At 37.2% G+C, this 16735-nt stretch overlaps 1 protein-coding gene across 3 annotated transcripts in view; it reads right to left on the bottom strand.

Moving 5' to 3' along the window:
• The window catches only part of PIP4K2A (phosphatidylinositol-5-phosphate 4-kinase type 2 alpha), a 108039-nt gene that overhangs the window by 22253 nt on the left and 69051 nt on the right, over positions 1-16735 (bottom strand). For all 3 annotated transcript variants that reach the window (XM_053950854.1, XM_053950840.1, XM_053950847.1), the window contains exon 4: positions 11052-11204. In XM_053950854.1, the coding sequence (XP_053806829.1) occupies positions 11052-11204 (153 nt within the window). The remainder of the gene's footprint in view (positions 1-11051; positions 11205-16735) is intronic.

Below are 16735 nucleotides of genomic sequence, written 5' to 3'. Positions count from 1 at the left end.
TACAAGTAATTGTTCTATTAGAAAGACCGCTGGAGGAAGCAGAAAAAGCAGACACACATTGATGATGACAACTATTGAAGGATGAATTTTTATTCCCAGAATAAAAATGCCCATACTACATTAATCTTACTCAGAAACATTCACTTACATGTTTTGTGGAACCAAGGAAAAGTTAAGCCACAATGATGCAAACCAGAAAGCCAGCTTTTCTCTTTCTGTTAGTACCAAGTCTCAAACAGGAACTTGGAGAAAATGTAAAAACCCAAGGCCCAAAAAGGAAACATTAAATCTAATGAACATTCAGCTTTTAAGCATTAATTGCATACTGAAGCTGCTGTTCCTTTGTGCCTAAGTGACCCAATTATTAGAAACACAGATTTTAGAAGAATTTAAAACAAGTTAACTGAATAAGCCATTTCATTTGTTTAACAAAGGCAAGTAGTATTTGGTAACAAATACTGTAACAAAGCTCTTGAAACCCTGGAGATGTTGCAATTTTGGGCTCCTCCACTAATTTTAAGGAATTCTTCTCACTAACTTCATACTGGAATCTGCACATATCACAGACAGACCTTTTGATTGGCAAAATAAAAACCAACTTAAGACTCATGAAAACAATCCTGTCCACCAAGAAACAAAGGAAATGAACAACAAATATACAAGTTGTTGACTGTCAATTGAACCCAATTTTGACTGACTCATGAGCCCTGTTAAATCTTGCTGGCACATTTTGGGCTGCAACTCTGCCCTGGAGCTGTACTGGAGGTTCAAGCCCTGAAGCACAGAAAAAAGTCACGATGTAGTTGTGCCACTTCACAGCAAAGCACTTTTAAGTTCCAACTGCTTATGAATAGGCAAATTAGCTTAAGGTGCTGCAGAGACTCAGTGAATACAAATCAGAATCTTAGGAAAGGAGTATGACTGTGTGCCTCAAAACACGAATAGAAGTTTGGCAGTAAAAGGCCACAAAAGCAAGGTCAGTTGTGAGCAGTGCACAATGATTGATCAATATGCATTTCTGTATTTTAAAAATACAGAAGTTTTTAAGTTGAAGTTCACAGTTTGGAGGATTTTCAGAGTCATTGGGCTGTTAACAACATCACAAAAGAGTTATAACACATTACAGGATACACAACCTATTTTGACCACCATTTCCATTAAAGATCTAATCATAAAAGTACTAATCCATACTAGCAAAAATACACTTTTTTTTAAAAATAAATGTTAAGTACTTGGCATATATTCTAAAGGTAAATACTTTTTTAAAGCTTTATAGAAAGTAAGAAGGGTTGTTCCTACAGAAACATTTATTAACTGGCTTCTACTTTAAGATGATTATGTTCTACAAGATGAAAATGAATCTAGCTTCCGACAAGAATTCAGTGTCACAGAATTTCTAGCTACTCAAGTCTTTAATAGACCCAGCCATTCCTAATCTTACAGCTTTTAACTACAGAATTTGAATTAAAATAAATACTATTGTTCAAATTTCCCATATGGGCATCTGCGATGCAGAACCTCTACCTGACATCATACAGAGAGTTTGTGTCATGCAAAGGAATGCCAACTAGGCATCTTGAGTACCAGACTAGTAACCCCCTGCCCTTCCTCTCAGCTGCGACTGCCATAGTAGTGACACTTAAACTATCTCTTCAACCCTAGCAACTGCGAACACTCCAATTTTAACCTTTCTGTCCCAAGTGTACCCATCTGTAAAATGGCAATGCCATTACCAGAGCACGAGCACCATATCCACTGTAACATCATAAAATTCATTACTTACACAACCCTCTCGCAAACTGCTCTGTACTATGCAACAAGGACAAAAAGGCCACTAGTGAGAGTTGCTTCAGTCTTGTTTGTAAGTTAGGGTTTGCCATTTGTTAGCACTGTTGTTTCATGATCTTAGTGTGCAAACAAAGACTTCTGGAAGGCCAGTGTTACCACCATGCAACACAAGACATGAGAAGCTCTGCTAGTATTGCTCCTCTTCATAAAAAGGGACATGGCTGTGCTCTCCCATTCTAAGAGACTCTCTCAAAGCAAACCAGGTACTGCACAGTTGATTTCCATTTGCTGCTGACTGTGGACACTCATGCCATTGCAACTGAAAGAAAAGCCTCTAAAATTATTTCAATGTTTCCTATGACAGTATTTCTTATCCTGATGGGGAGACAAAGGAAAGAGGGAGGAATGCCACTTGCTTTCAGCATCTACAAGGTTGGTCTAGAACTTCCTACCTTTGAAACTATCAATCCCCCATATCTGCATCACAGAGGAGGCAAAACGTGTCATCTGTTTGGGTGGGAGTCCAGCAGGACTTGCACTGGTGATTGTGGTTGGCAGATTTTCAATTTGTCCATCTTGATATAAAGGAAGTAGCAATTTAGTCACCTCAAGGTACTTTTTAGGAATGATTTCCTGAAGTTTCCCACTCACAGCTGGAAAAAAAAGTGAGCCTAGAAAATAAGCCAGTACATGCTTAACAGGACTGCTAAATTTCAGTGAAAGAAAAAGACCTTCACTCCTTTAATTTTTTTCTAAAAAGCACATTAAAACAGTTCTTCTAAGCAGACTTGCTAAATAAAACTGTAATACTCAGCTAATACATTTACAAGTGTTTATATGCAGCAACAAAATCAATTTTTTAAATGAGTGTTGTAATAAACACCCCATCTTTTTTTTTTGTTAATTCAGACAATTTTCATGTTTGTGCACAGCACGAGGACAATATTATTATTAACACAGTAAAGTAGTATCAGCATATTGACATGTTTTATCAGCTGTGCAGCACATTTCAAATAAGGGAATATCTGAGCTCTCTTGAATGCCATGCTTCAAGTTGAAAATTAGTAAGAAATTCTTTATGAGCCTATTTTCTCATTTATTTTTGTATAAATACAGCTTCAAGATTCCTTAGTAAAAATAAAACTTTACCAATCTAATTAGCTTCTTGCTTCCCTATGATAAGGCTAGCAAGGCATCAGATACATAAAAAGATAACATAATGCATACCATTTATTGGCAAAGAAGTTATACTACTTTTTGGAAAAGTAGTATTTTTACTTTTTACTACTTTGGCTCTTTTTGGAAAAACACAGAATAAAATTTCTGTTTCTATCATTTCTCCTTCTCCACTTGGAGATCATCTGCGGAATGAGTTGACATCGGTGCAGATTAAATCCTGAATTATATCTATCTTCGTTCCATGTGAAAAGTCAGCATTCCTATTTCTCACAGCCCTCTTTGGCAAACTTTAATTCAGAAATACACTACATGCTCATTCTCTGTTACCCCTTTATATATTATTTTCACAAATTTTGGTATCATGATTAACACAAGCATTCGATAATTCAAGCAGAATTACGTGACAAGTCTATACATTCACCAGGATACTTCCACTAAAGAAACTGAACAGCAAGTTACATAATTATTTTAAACCATTTTGGACATTGTGCAGGACTAGACAGTATTTTTTGTGCTCAACTTCTTTTATATCCTCTTGTCTTCAGCCAGAAATATCCTTCACCAATTTTGTGCACAAGCATTGCCATGCGGAATCACTCCCCCAAAAAAGACTGAGAACTTGTTCAGAGTTATAAATATTCCATTTATTGCCATTTTCCCTGTACCTTAATAATTTCACAGAATATCATGCATTGGGTACTTATGTGAGACACTGCAAGGATTAATTAGCCAAATTACAGCATACACCAGAAAGTTACAGATTTTCAAGGCATATAAAGCTGTTTTCTTCAAATAAGCCATGTAAGAAAGTAATTTCATTTAAAGAAGTAATCAATAAATATACAGGGTTTTATATACAAGCCTTGTGATTCACAGCCTTACACTTCACATTGTTTCAGACATGGCCAGTTATTTTTACTTCTAAGTGCAGTGTAATCTCAATGTTATCACCACACATGATTATCTAGGCTGCAGATCTGTTACCAGGAACATCATACCTCATATTGTTACAACTGACTCACTCTGTGGATTGATCTCTTCTGAAAAGCGCTGTGCACAACATCAATAACTTATACATAAAAAATAGAAAACACCTGCCTGGTGAAACACAGGCCTCAACAGAGCCAGTGCAGCCAGGAACATTCTGCCATTTTGTGTAGTTATTTACCTATGAAATGTCTTTCAGGGGAGACTTTCAATGTAGTTTTTTTTGTTACAATCCTAGTCTGTGTGGTCCCTTTGCATATCAGCCCTCTGCAATTCCATCTGACAACCACCCTAGTGAGTTTCCCATTTTTAGGGTCACCTCTTCTATAGGAAGAATGAGCCTGTTGGATGCAGATGAAACACAGACTGTTTGGATGAGAACACATACATCTTATGTCTCTTTTTTCTGCCTCTCCTGTTTATTCAGATCAAAGATGCTTTACATTGTCAGTTATCTTAGCACAGGGCAGAAGCTGTGTTCTGTGCTGCCTCTGGATTCTCACATGGAACTGCTGAAAGGCTTTTTTCATCTGCATTTCTTTGCGAACCTCCCAGAGATCTGCACCTCTTACTATCTGAGGACATACAGAGTCAAGGACACCATTACATCCTTCTTCATTCATGTTTGTGTTTAAATAACATTACATTATACTGCCTTGCTTTGCCTTTTTACCTTTTTCCTTTTTTGCAATACATATGAAACTCAGGCAGCAAAAGCAGAGATGGGGGGGTTGGGAGGAAGCCACTGATAACCTGTGCAAGTACTGAGGTGGAGGGAGGATGATACAAACTTTAATGCAGCTCTGCTTCACCAACCTACCAGCTTGACAACCCCATCCATGCCAGTGCAAATGCCTAGGCACCTAGTCCCCACTTTCTTTTCTGGGCTATTCTCCAGTCTATGTTGCCATCAATTCTTTGACAAAATTGTTTTTATTCTACTATAATGTTTCTGTAGTTCAATATTTATCTATTTATGATTTAAATTTTTCTCCTACATTCCACACAACAATCTGCTGCTGTTCCTTGGGTCCTCTGTAGCCCTGAACTCTGTCACTGGTGCAATTTCTCCCATTTTCACCTTATTGCCTATATTTTCCTCCCTTTAATTTGCTTTCCTGTTTATTTCATATTTTTTCCCCTCCAGCAGCTAAGGCAGTATTTTTCTGCTTTTGTCTTTTATTGTGTCTGTCATTTCCCCCTTTTTGCTCATTCTATTCTTTCCTTTCTTCCCATTCACTTCCCCATCACTCCACTGTTTGCTGTGTCTGGTAAACGGGCAGTCCCCCTCTCCTTTACCACTATCCACTATTTCTGCTGGTTGCCAGGGAGACAAACAGGCAGTGCAATAGGTGTCAGTTCTGCATACAATTACCTGTGCAGGGAAGAGAACTGTGCCTTCAGCAGGGACAGCTGCCTACAGAAAACCTAGAAGGGACCTGCACTCAAGTCCCTTTTAGGAGCTTTATGCTGGAAGGTTTGTATGCTAACAATTCTCTCCAGTTCACCTGCTTTGAGATGGCTTCTCTTTTCTCTAGTAAAGTTACTTGGGTGTTGGCAATGAGAAGTCATCCCTTCTGAAGTAATTTTAAGGAAAAAGAAAACATTTAAAAGGTGTTGGTTTATCTGAGACACTAAAATTGCTTTATTTTATTTAAAAAAATTTCTAACCTGCCCATCATCTATTCTCAAAGAGTAAGGACTCCTCTTTTACACCAATTTAAGATTTAAAGCAAGTTAATGTCACTGGAAAGGGCAGAATGTCTTGATTCTGACATTTCAGATACTATAAAATCTGCCTTCAGATTTTTACTCAACTGTTACTGATTTCTGCCCTTGAAAATAACATTTGTAATTTAGAAAATAGCTACAAACACAGTAATATCTACAATACATATTCTGTATTTTATATAAATTCATAAACATTTTGCACAGGACAATATATCAAAAATATATATAAACATAACTTGAATATATTATGAAATAGAAAATTTTCCTTAAGGAGGAAGCAGGGTATTACCCATTCCTTAAACACAGGGTGAAATTCTGACAACACACGTATCACAGATGACTATGCTGAACTCTTCCTTAACAAAGCCAAAGGTAGCAGTAGGTTTTAAATCCATTTTTCTGGTCCGTGTTCTTGGGGTCAGGAGGCTATGTTTAAAACACAATTACACTAGATTTGGAGGAATATCCAATTAATATTTGATTTTGCTCTCAAATACTACTTAATATAAACATGTTTGATTAACTTGCACAATTTTAAATGGCCCAACTACATCTATGAGCCCATACAGCAGTAGTTTTCCTAACACTTGAAAGTCTGACCCATTTGAGGATATCAATGGTTCTACTGCATTTGGTAAGTGACATTCAGCTGAGTAACACTGAAGAGTGGTGAGAAGAGGTCTAGTCATAACTGACAATATACCAATAACACAGGCAGTCCAAACTGACTGCAAATTATCACGGGATGTGAAGAAAAGCAGTACTTCAAATTATGTACCAAAAACTATTACTGTAGTTGGAAACTGGCTAGAATGGCTAGTCACAGCATAAGAACCTAGCATGCCATATATTTGTATTTACCTAACACTTCAAAACCTAGCTCTAGGCCATTTTGGCTTTCAAATGTAGATCGAAGGCTAATCCATGCAGGATGGTCTTTAATAGTCTTGGCAAAAAACACAGGATGCTTTGCTGCTTTAAACATGATGAAAAGTGTAATTCCTCCTGTTTGCTTAATAGCTTGTTTTGCTCAGTTTTTTTTTTTCTTTTAACTTTGGAAAAGAAAATAATTATCTCTAGTGTTTCTGCTCAATACTAAAAGTGTCAGACTCATCTGATGAGTTGACAGAATGTGTCAGTGTTTAGACTGAAGCTTTCACCATCTGTGTGAGGTTGTGGGCCTGACTGTCACTTAAAAAGGCATCATAGGGTAAATGATTTTGGAAACTCATGATTTTTAATAGCAAGTATAATTTACAATTGTCAAGATTATTCACAGTTCAACAATTTTAAGTTGGAATCACTATATACACATATATATGCTGTTTTTATAACTCGTATATACAGCATATATATGCTGTTTTTTATAACTCCTAACACTCCTTCAAGCCCAGCTCATTTTCAGTTATTTACACATTTCTAGCATGTAGCCCTGGGCTTGGAATTTATCTTTGATCAGATCTTTGATGATTTAGAAACACCAATCTAGATTTGGGATTTTTAAACTTACAAGTGTCTACAGGCTATGAACTTTTCCTGCTTCTTTTGTAAACTCCTACACATACAGACTGTAATTAAAACCTCAGTTCCTCTGAGCTCCAAAGAACAGACACCTTCAGACAGATGGAGAGAGGAAGGACTAATGGAACTGGCATGGGCTTGTGAACTTTACACATCCATGGTGTCCAGCTGAAAAAATACTTTTCATTTCTACTTACCAATGGCAGTGTACATGTCCGTATCTAACCCTTTGGTGACTTCCCAAAAAAAATTCTAATACTTGGCATCAGATTTTGGAGGTTCATGGGAAAAGCTGCTGTGCTACATTTCTCTGCCAACCATACAAACTCCCAGATGCCTCATTGGTAGCTCTGTAGTTCAAAAAGGTGCAAGGAAACAACAGGTTTTTTGCAAATGCCGAAATCAAAACTGTTTTGGTAAATGAAGGACAAAAGGAGTCTCACACTTCTGCCTTGTGATGTGATGGTTCCCTCTCTGGCATTCTTTGTTTCAAGATAGATGTCTCCTCTGGTATTTATTATTAAGGAGTTCAAGTAGTCTTGGAAAAATATTTGATAAGGCTGGCTTGGTCCCTAAGCAAGGGCAGAGGTGCTTTCAAGGTCTAGAATGATTTCTATCAGCTTTGTGCTATTAGCCTTAATAAGGAAACAGGTGAGTAAATATTATGGTTTAAATGAAACTCATTCAAAGTTTCAAACTGGGAAAGAAACATGAAATGAATTTGCAGAGGGGAAAAAACAAAACCCTAAAGAGATTGTCTGTCATAAATGGCATGAATTTCACTCATACTTATGTGAGCAGGAATGGAAGATACTTACTACCTTCTTGGGCATTTGAAAGAGTTTGCAAGATAATGGTTTAAAAGACACAGTTCTTAATGGACAGATGACTTCATAACTTCATAACACATAACTCAGCTCCTTTGGGGGAACAAGGGAGAAGAAGCCAAAAATTCACACAAATCACCTCCCAAGACTTCATGCACCTGAAAAAGGCTGTCCTTTCCAGGATGATCCCTGTACTACCCAACTGGGTATACACACTCCCTTTTCTCAGAAGGCTGAACCCTTCAAATACAGCTCTGCTCTCAGGGCAGACTGGCACAGGGTATGCTGCAGGGTTGTGCCACTGGAACTTCCAAACCTTTCCCAATCACACTCAGGCCGTGAAACACAGCTTAGCCAGGAATTTTCACATGTGTAGTGAGTGCTGCTGACAATCAGAGAACTGAAACTGGAGAAACGCTAACAAGCAGACTTCTCCCTAGAAATCCCATATTTGGCACTCTAGTGTATAATTATTATTAACAAGCAAGAAAGATATTGGACAGTAAGGTATGAAAATCAATAGAGGGAGCTTGACAATTCCTCTGTTGGCAGAAGAGAGTATGCCAAAATAAAACTGAACTAATGAGAACTTGTTTTATTGACAAAAATTTATACAAGAGTACCAGGACAGCATCTGAAAAGTCTTATGTTACTGCAACTGTGCCATCCTACAGAACCATAAAGTTACATCCACACCAGTGAAATAGACAGGTCTTGGAGTGTCCTCAGGCATCAGTTCCAGCTGGAATGGAATAACTCACATCTAAATTATTAACCTCCCCTCTAAAAAAAAAAAAGGATGCTTACATTCAAACTCCTAAGTAGGAATATCTTAATGAACACCTTTATTCTTGCCCAGAATTATTTGGGAGACAATAAGCTGGCCCAAATCAAAACCACAGTAGGACCATTAATGAGCTCAAGTGCCAGCGGATGGTATCTGGCACTGCACTGTTTGCTAGCAGAAGGCCAAACTGTGTGGGACAATTTGGTCAAGGGAATAATTAATACCTTTCCACCAGGACAATGGGTTTGCTAGACTTTGAAAAGCAAGTGAAGATAAGCTTTGCACATGCCTGAAAAACATCTAGAGAAATGGGAGGACAAGCTGCTGTATCCAGTGATCCCAAGCATTCAACTTCTGGCAGCAGCACAGAGGACACAGTGTCAACTGTCATTAGAGCTAGTGGATTTAATTTAGATCTTGTTCAGTACATTGCTGAAGATTCTGAAATGAATTTATTTAAATAAAAAAATCCAATTATTAAATTGTCTTTGTACTTGAGTGCTTCTGTACTTAGTTTTGTACAGTGCTTTCAAGTTCTAAGACAAAAAGAAATACAAGTTGTATCATTATGAATCTCTTGGAGGCATCAGTGAAAGCTATTTTATATGAAAGATTTACCAGCATAAATTGAAATTAGGTGCCTGGTAGAGATAAATTTCAGATCATTATTCTTTGTAACCTAGCCTAATATGAACTCTGATGTTGGAAAGCATTAATAAAAAATATTCCAAATTATTAAATTCATTAATGTTAGCACTGTCTTCATTGATACTCTTGAAAATTACTGTTTTGAAAAGCAAAATTACTTAAATCCCAAAATCTGTATCATTAATACTAGCTTCTAATGCCAAATATGAAACAGAATAAAACTTCAATTCTGCTGTACAGCTTCAGAGATCAAACTCTTTCAGATCAAAACTAAAATACTAAGTTGGAAAATTTATATAAAAATAACCCCCAAAATACAATTAGATTTAAATTAGGTTTAAAATTTTCTTTGGTAAAACTGTCATTAGGAGATACCTTAGGAATTTTTTTGATAGTAGTATTTATTCACATTAAAACAAACACACAATGGTCCTACATGTTATTTAAACACAGAACACCACAGGAAGAGAGAAAAGAGTTCACACCTAACATCCTGAAGGCTTCCCAAGTTACTCTGGGCTTGGAAGGCCTTCAGAGATCTCCCTTTGAGATTTACAAAGATGGCTGGCAATACCTTCAGTTCCAAGTATCCTGAAAGAATGCTTTGGCCTCCCACCTCAGAAATTAAAGCTGGTTTTACAAAAGTCATGTATTAAAAAAAAAAAAACCAACAACCTACTACAAACAAGAAGATTGCATAACAACAAATAAACCACCTAAACAACAATAAAAAAGCCCAACCCCAAATGTCCTTAAGTCTTTACCTGGAATTCCAACACACAGAAAGGAGAGGGAAGATGGAAAGAGGGACAAAAACCCCTTCCTGTTGCGTAGCATATTTTAGGTGATTTTTTAGAGGCTTTTCTGACTTCTGTAGCTCTAGAACTTATTCAAACAGCTGTAGGGCTAAGAAAACTAGCACTGATTTTAGTAAAGCCTTTTGTAATTCCCAGGTTCTGCTCCTCTCATTGCCCGCCAGACAAACTGTGCACCAGCACAGTATGGCAGCTATCAAGGCCGATTTGAGGGATCTCTGCTGTTCACTTTTAACTTTACCGTTGTGTATGAAAATTCGTATTATCGAAACAAATTTTTTTCATAGTAAGATTTTTACATTGATCATATCCATTTTTTAATTTCTTATATAATATAACTTAAAACCTATGAAATCTGTTCTGAAACACAGAACATTCACAAACCAGACTAGAAAGAGAAAGTCACCTGCAGCATTCATACACATGTACACAGACATCTTCAAGCAAGCCCACAATAAAATACCTTCAAGCCTGGGAGTCCACTAGCCAAAAGAAAGGCCACCTTCTTAGTAAGGCAAAAGACCTCATAGCCTCCAAGTTACCTCTATCATGTAGGCAAATCTTTTTTATGAAACGCTAGTGTAGATATTTAGAAAAGTCCATCCTTGTGAATTACAGACAAACAGTAAGTTGCTGATGCAAAAGGGAAAAAGTCTGAAGTGACTCTTTTTCCATAATTATTAATTTAAAACTTTTAAGCCTCTAAAAAAGATTGGCATTCTGATATTTAAGAAGACCTCCCACACCTTGGCAGAGTTCATTTATTACCTGATGGTACTTCTTGAGTATGTTGTGCATTTCTGCTACATCTTCACTTGTTATAGTTTTGATGATGTATCTTTTGTCATAAGACGTATGAAAGCGGGCACCACTGCGTGCTTGGGAATCATTGGCAAGGGGTGCACTTCTTGTCAATGAATTCTGTCAATTGATTTAAAACAAAAAAAGCATCAAGTCAGACAAAAGCATGTAACTTTTATTTAGAGCACATATAAACAATTTACACTTATTTTAAAATACTTTTCAATATATCTGCACCAAGCTGAATTCTGAAAAGCATGTATTCACAGACTACATTATCTTGAGAAAACACTTCAAAAATATTAAGAAAAGCATGTTTGAGGAGGAAGGTATTGCTCATCAGTGGTTCAAAACACATCCTCAACACTGAATGAGAATTTATTGGACAATGGTACACATGTATTATCAGCTTTGGGGAAGAAAACAGAGTAATTAAAAATCCAGAAGGAACACTGCATTACACCATAATAATTATAAAGAGACTATTCATCCATAGTTAGAGTTTCACTTAACATTAGCAGGATTTGCTCTTGAGACAGTTTGACCTAGAACACGATCAAGATCAGAGTTACATTTCTGAGTTCTAGCACCAGAGCTACTCCAATGATTTCATAGCTAGAGTTAAGCAAATAATATTGTACAATACCTCCTTTTGTAGAGTAAGCCTACCTCCATACTGTCTCAAGAGGAGAAAATTAGTTAATGGCTGTATAGCATTTAGAAGAAAAATTAAGGACTATTTTCAGAGTGAAGTTTAAAATTACTAATGCTTCAACAGAAGCAAGAGAAGTCTTCTGCTTTTTTCAGATAATAAGTAGTATTTAGGTTAGATTTCTTTACACTTATAAAAACAAAACCAAGAAAAAACAGACTAAGTATAACAACATTTTTGCCTGGAAATATCCTTCTTTACCAATAAGAACTTATGCCAATTGTTATATACTTGAATTGCACTATAAAAAACAAACAAACAAACAAAAAAAAAAAACCCAAAAAAGTAGTAGCAGCAACACAGCCATGAGAAAACAATTATGTTTTGGGCTCCTTCTGTATTTCCGTAAGTATGGACATACTCTGAAAAGGTTAAACAAGGTAATGACAGACTACTGGAACACTTCTATGTTTATGAAACACACTTGCAGTAACCATCTGGTTAGCCCTACTCCTAGCAGAAAACCCCAGCTCCTGTTATCCTTCCTCATTGTACCATGCTGCACAAACAGCTCTTGTTAAATTGAAATATACCTCCCTTCTTTCCACATTCCCACAGCATAATGCTCTCCCTGCTAGGTGAAAAGCCATTTTATTTTTAAAGATAATTTAAATAAAATTTTATATATAAATGCAAACATTGCAGATTCCTAAACAGCAAAACTTCAGCCCCAGCAGTTACAGAATGAATGTTTGTGTGGTGTGGTAAGGCACCATGAACTAAGTCACAAAACAAATTTGCACTAGAAGAACAATGATGCTCTGAGAGAGTAATTACCAATACACTTCATCTACCAGATTCAGGTACCAAACCCACACAATCTTATTTTGCAAGACCTATGTTTTATTTGGAGGTTTTAACCATTGGTAAATCTGTTTACACACTCTATGGACTTCAGCAGGAGCTAGACATGCAGACTCAACCACTGCGACAGAAGGTCAGTAATTATTATGAAGTAATAACCTCAACCAAAAAATTGGGGTAACTATAGCCCCCAGTTTAAGAAGACACTTGAACACATACAATTATGTCTCTGTATTTTGTAGATCCATTGGTTTCAATAGGCCTTCAAGCATTGTTTAATTTATCCCAACTGTGGGGTGCTTTCTGAAATCAATTTAACATTAAATAAAACCATTTTCCCACAAGGTTACTTAGTTCAACAGAAATACTCAGGACTAGCAGGAATAGCAGTAAATCATCTAAAAGCACACAGCTCTACAAGCGCTTATTAGAATGAAAACCTTAATTATGACATGTAGGAGAAATAAATCTTTTGCACTTCCTTCTATATATTTCTAGGTTTGTACAATGAACCAGAATAATTACTGATGTCTATGATAAAAAGTGACATATTTCTCTATTATCCTCTCTACTCAGTAATGAATGAAAGGATATGGGTGCTTCTTTAAGCTTTATAAATCAACATTTTTTCTAGACTAATCAGAAGAGAGCTGTAGGGACACCACTGCAGATACTGCAGTTCCTTCTCTACACTGGCTTTTGGACAGTCAATTTTAACAAATATAAAGTCCTGATACACCATCACCTCACACGGTATTGAAGACAGTAGAGAATTCAAGTATTACAGCAGTTTTCTCTGTCTGTTATTGAAATTGATTTCCCACCACTCCATCACTGAAAAGTCTTAATGTACTGAAGTCTATTCAAGGAAACAAGTATTATAAACTGATTAAATTTTCTTAATGCTACACTTGATACCAGTACTCCACTAATTTTCAAATCGAATTGTGGAGGTAGTGGTAGAAACCCTTTGTGCTCTACAGTCAGAAATTGATTTTGTTTCCAGGCCTATATTTAATAGCTCAGATGAAGAGCTGATAATAGAAGTTAAAATCAAAAAAGAAGTACAAATTCAGTTGCCTTCATCACAAACTGAAAATATGATGTAATGTAATAATTATTTTTAATTTTAAAAAGAAGTGAATGCATGGGTAACCATTAGTGTACACAATGAATTAAACTATTGCTAAGTTATTCAGCTATAATTCAGTAATAATAAAGGCTACTGAGTAATTACTTGTTATTGTTCCCAGCAGAAAAGGGTACATTATTCTGAGGTTAACTATTGCAATAAAGCAGTAACCACAGTATTCTGAATATATTTTTCCCACAGAACTCTGGTCTTCAGACTGTAATCCATATAATATAAACCTTGAAAGCAATTAACCTAGCAGGAGACTTAAGTTATTTAGCTATAAAAAGCTGCAAAAGAGGGTATTAGCTAGTTGGCTACTGAACATCTGAAGCAGGAGAAGGAAAATGTGAAGTACATGAACTCAAAGTTTCAAGTACTCTTAAGGTGTATTTTATTATCCTTCATGGAAAGATTTTCATATTTGAGTGAAATACAAGCCTGGGTTGTACTTGGGGTATAAAAGAGATGCTAGTTGACTAGATACTAGAAAATGTGATGCCCATCTATAAGAAGACCCAGAAGGGAGATCCAGGGTCTGTCAGTCTGACCTTGGTGCCAGGGAAGGTCACGGAGCAGATCCTCTTGAGTGCCATCACACGGCAGGTACAGGACAACCAGGGGATCAGGCCCAGCCAGCGCAGGTTTGTGAAAGGCAGGTCCTGCTTGACTGACCTGATCTCCTTTCTATGATAAGATGACCCACTTAGTGGGTGGGTGAAAGGCTGTGGATGTGCCTACCTGGACCTCAGGAAAGCCTTTGGCACCGTTTCCCACAGCATCTCCTGCAGGAACTGGCTGCTCGTGGCTTGCTCTGTTGGATGCGTAGGAACCCGTTGGCATGGCCGGGCCCAGAGGGTGTTGGTGAATGGAATCACATCCAGCAGAGCTCCCCAGGGCTCAGGGCTGGCACCAGCTCTGTTTAAATCTGTATCAATGATCCACATGAGGGGATCCAGGGCACCCTCAGTCAGTCTGCAGACACACCGAGCTGGGTGGGAGTGTTGAGCTGCTGAAGGCTCTGCAGGGGGAACTGGACAGGCTGCACTGATGGGGAGAGGCCAGAGCTCTGAGGTTCAGCAAGGCCAAGTGCTGGGCCTGCTCCTGCCCTTGGGTCACAACAACCCCTGCAGCTACAGGCTGGGGCAGAGTGGCACGAAAGATGCCTGGAGGAAAAGGTCCTGGGGGTGCTGGTCAACAGCAGCTGAACATGAGCCAGAGAGTGCCCAGGTGGCCAAAAGGCCAATGGCATCCTGGCCTGGATCAGCACCAGTGTGGCCAGCAGCACCAGCACAGTGACCATAACCCTGTACTCAGCACTGGTGAGGCCACACCTCAAATCCTGGGTTCAATTCTGGGCTCCTCAATTCTAAAAGGACATTGAGGTGCTGGAGAGTCCAGAGAAAGGCAATGGAACTGGGGAAGGGTCTGGAGCACAAATCTGATGAGGAGCAGCTGACAGAGCTGGGGATGTTTAGCCTGGAGAAGAGGAGGCTCAGGGGTGACCTTATCACTCTCTACAACTGCCTGAAAGGAGGGTGCAGCCAGGTGGGAGACAGTCTCTTCTCCCAGGTAATAAGCAAAAGGACAAGAGGAAATGGCCTGAGGTTGCCTTCATCTAAACAGATCTCTGCTTTTCCAGCAGTAGCTTTTTCTTCCCCTAATGAAAATTTATTCTGCCTGATTGCTAACTGTAATGAAAATCAATTTGCAAATACAACTATCATACCAAAAATGTTGCTAACAAGAAAATATAATGTATCTCTGGATAATTATTTAGCTGCACTTTTTCTTAATGTTTTAATGGGTTACAAATAGTGATGCATTTATTTTTTAGTAGATGGTTATTTTATTAGTAGTTATCTATATCAAGATTAATTAAGAATGCACATAGCTATCATTTTACGACATGCATATTAATTTGTCAGAATAAACCAACCAACTTTATGCTAAGCAGCATCTTTCCATACATGCACAGGTAACACAAGTGCCCTCTCTACAATACTATGACTCTACTAATAAATTAAGAGCAAATGTTTAAACATTAAACATGCTTAAATAAAAAACAATCTCTACTTAAACCTTTAATTAAAGTCTTTGAGACTAACTCCCCACTCTTGTGATAGCTCTCTCAATACAATGCACGTTTCAGATACAGAATGTAGTTACTCTGAACTTTAAAAGCACGTGGAACATAGAAGACATTTAATATTACTATTTTGTATGTTTTCTTTTGATACTTGCCCAAATTTGTTAAATAAGTGTGGTTTAAAAAGCAGAAAAAATAAATCTAATAATATGATATTGTGCAGATTACTAGTATTTGCCACTTTCTTGTGTTGATAAATACATAGTTGAGTTTTGTCAGTAGAGGATTTTATTTGCAATGGTTAATTCTCCCTTCTGTGAATAGAGAAAAGTTCAAATTCCTTCTAAAGTAAACCTTCCCGGTACCTTGCAAAACACCCTGTCTTTCAACTATACTAGTTATACTAGTTTATAGATAGAAATCTATAAAATATATAGAAATCTAAAGAAGTCTTCAGTAAAACACATCTACTGTTGCCTGGTGATCATAACAACAAATCTTTAAGTAGAGAGATAATGAGAATTGGCTTCACTGGCAAATCATCATTAACAAGTAAGATCAAGAAACAACTTCACTGAAAGGATCAAACTAGGAGATTTTAGGGTCTTCAAAGAGGAAACTAAATGGCTTTTTAAATCCACCACGATTTTTCCCTTTTGATGCATCTCACTGAGCCAAATCCTAACATTAGCACTACAAGCATTAACACAATAAAAAAACCTAATATTAACTAAGTTAAAAGTACGTGTTTTGGAATTAAAGAGATTCTTCATTAGAAAATGTTTTGGTTTTTTTTTTCTAAGTTAAGACACTAAATGGCCAAGAAGGTCCTGCACTTAAGCCACTTTGAAGTTCAGACATTAGAAAACCTATAACTAGTAAGAAATATCAGAAACACCACATGTGGTATCAAA

Source organism: Vidua chalybeata, chromosome 1 (genome assembly GCF_026979565.1).
Source record: "Vidua chalybeata isolate OUT-0048 chromosome 1, bVidCha1 merged haplotype, whole genome shotgun sequence".
NCBI lineage: Eukaryota > Metazoa > Chordata > Aves > Passeriformes > Viduidae > Vidua > Vidua chalybeata.
The sequence above is the reverse complement of the archived record's forward strand: the minus strand, read 5'-3'. Positions and strand labels throughout refer to the sequence as shown.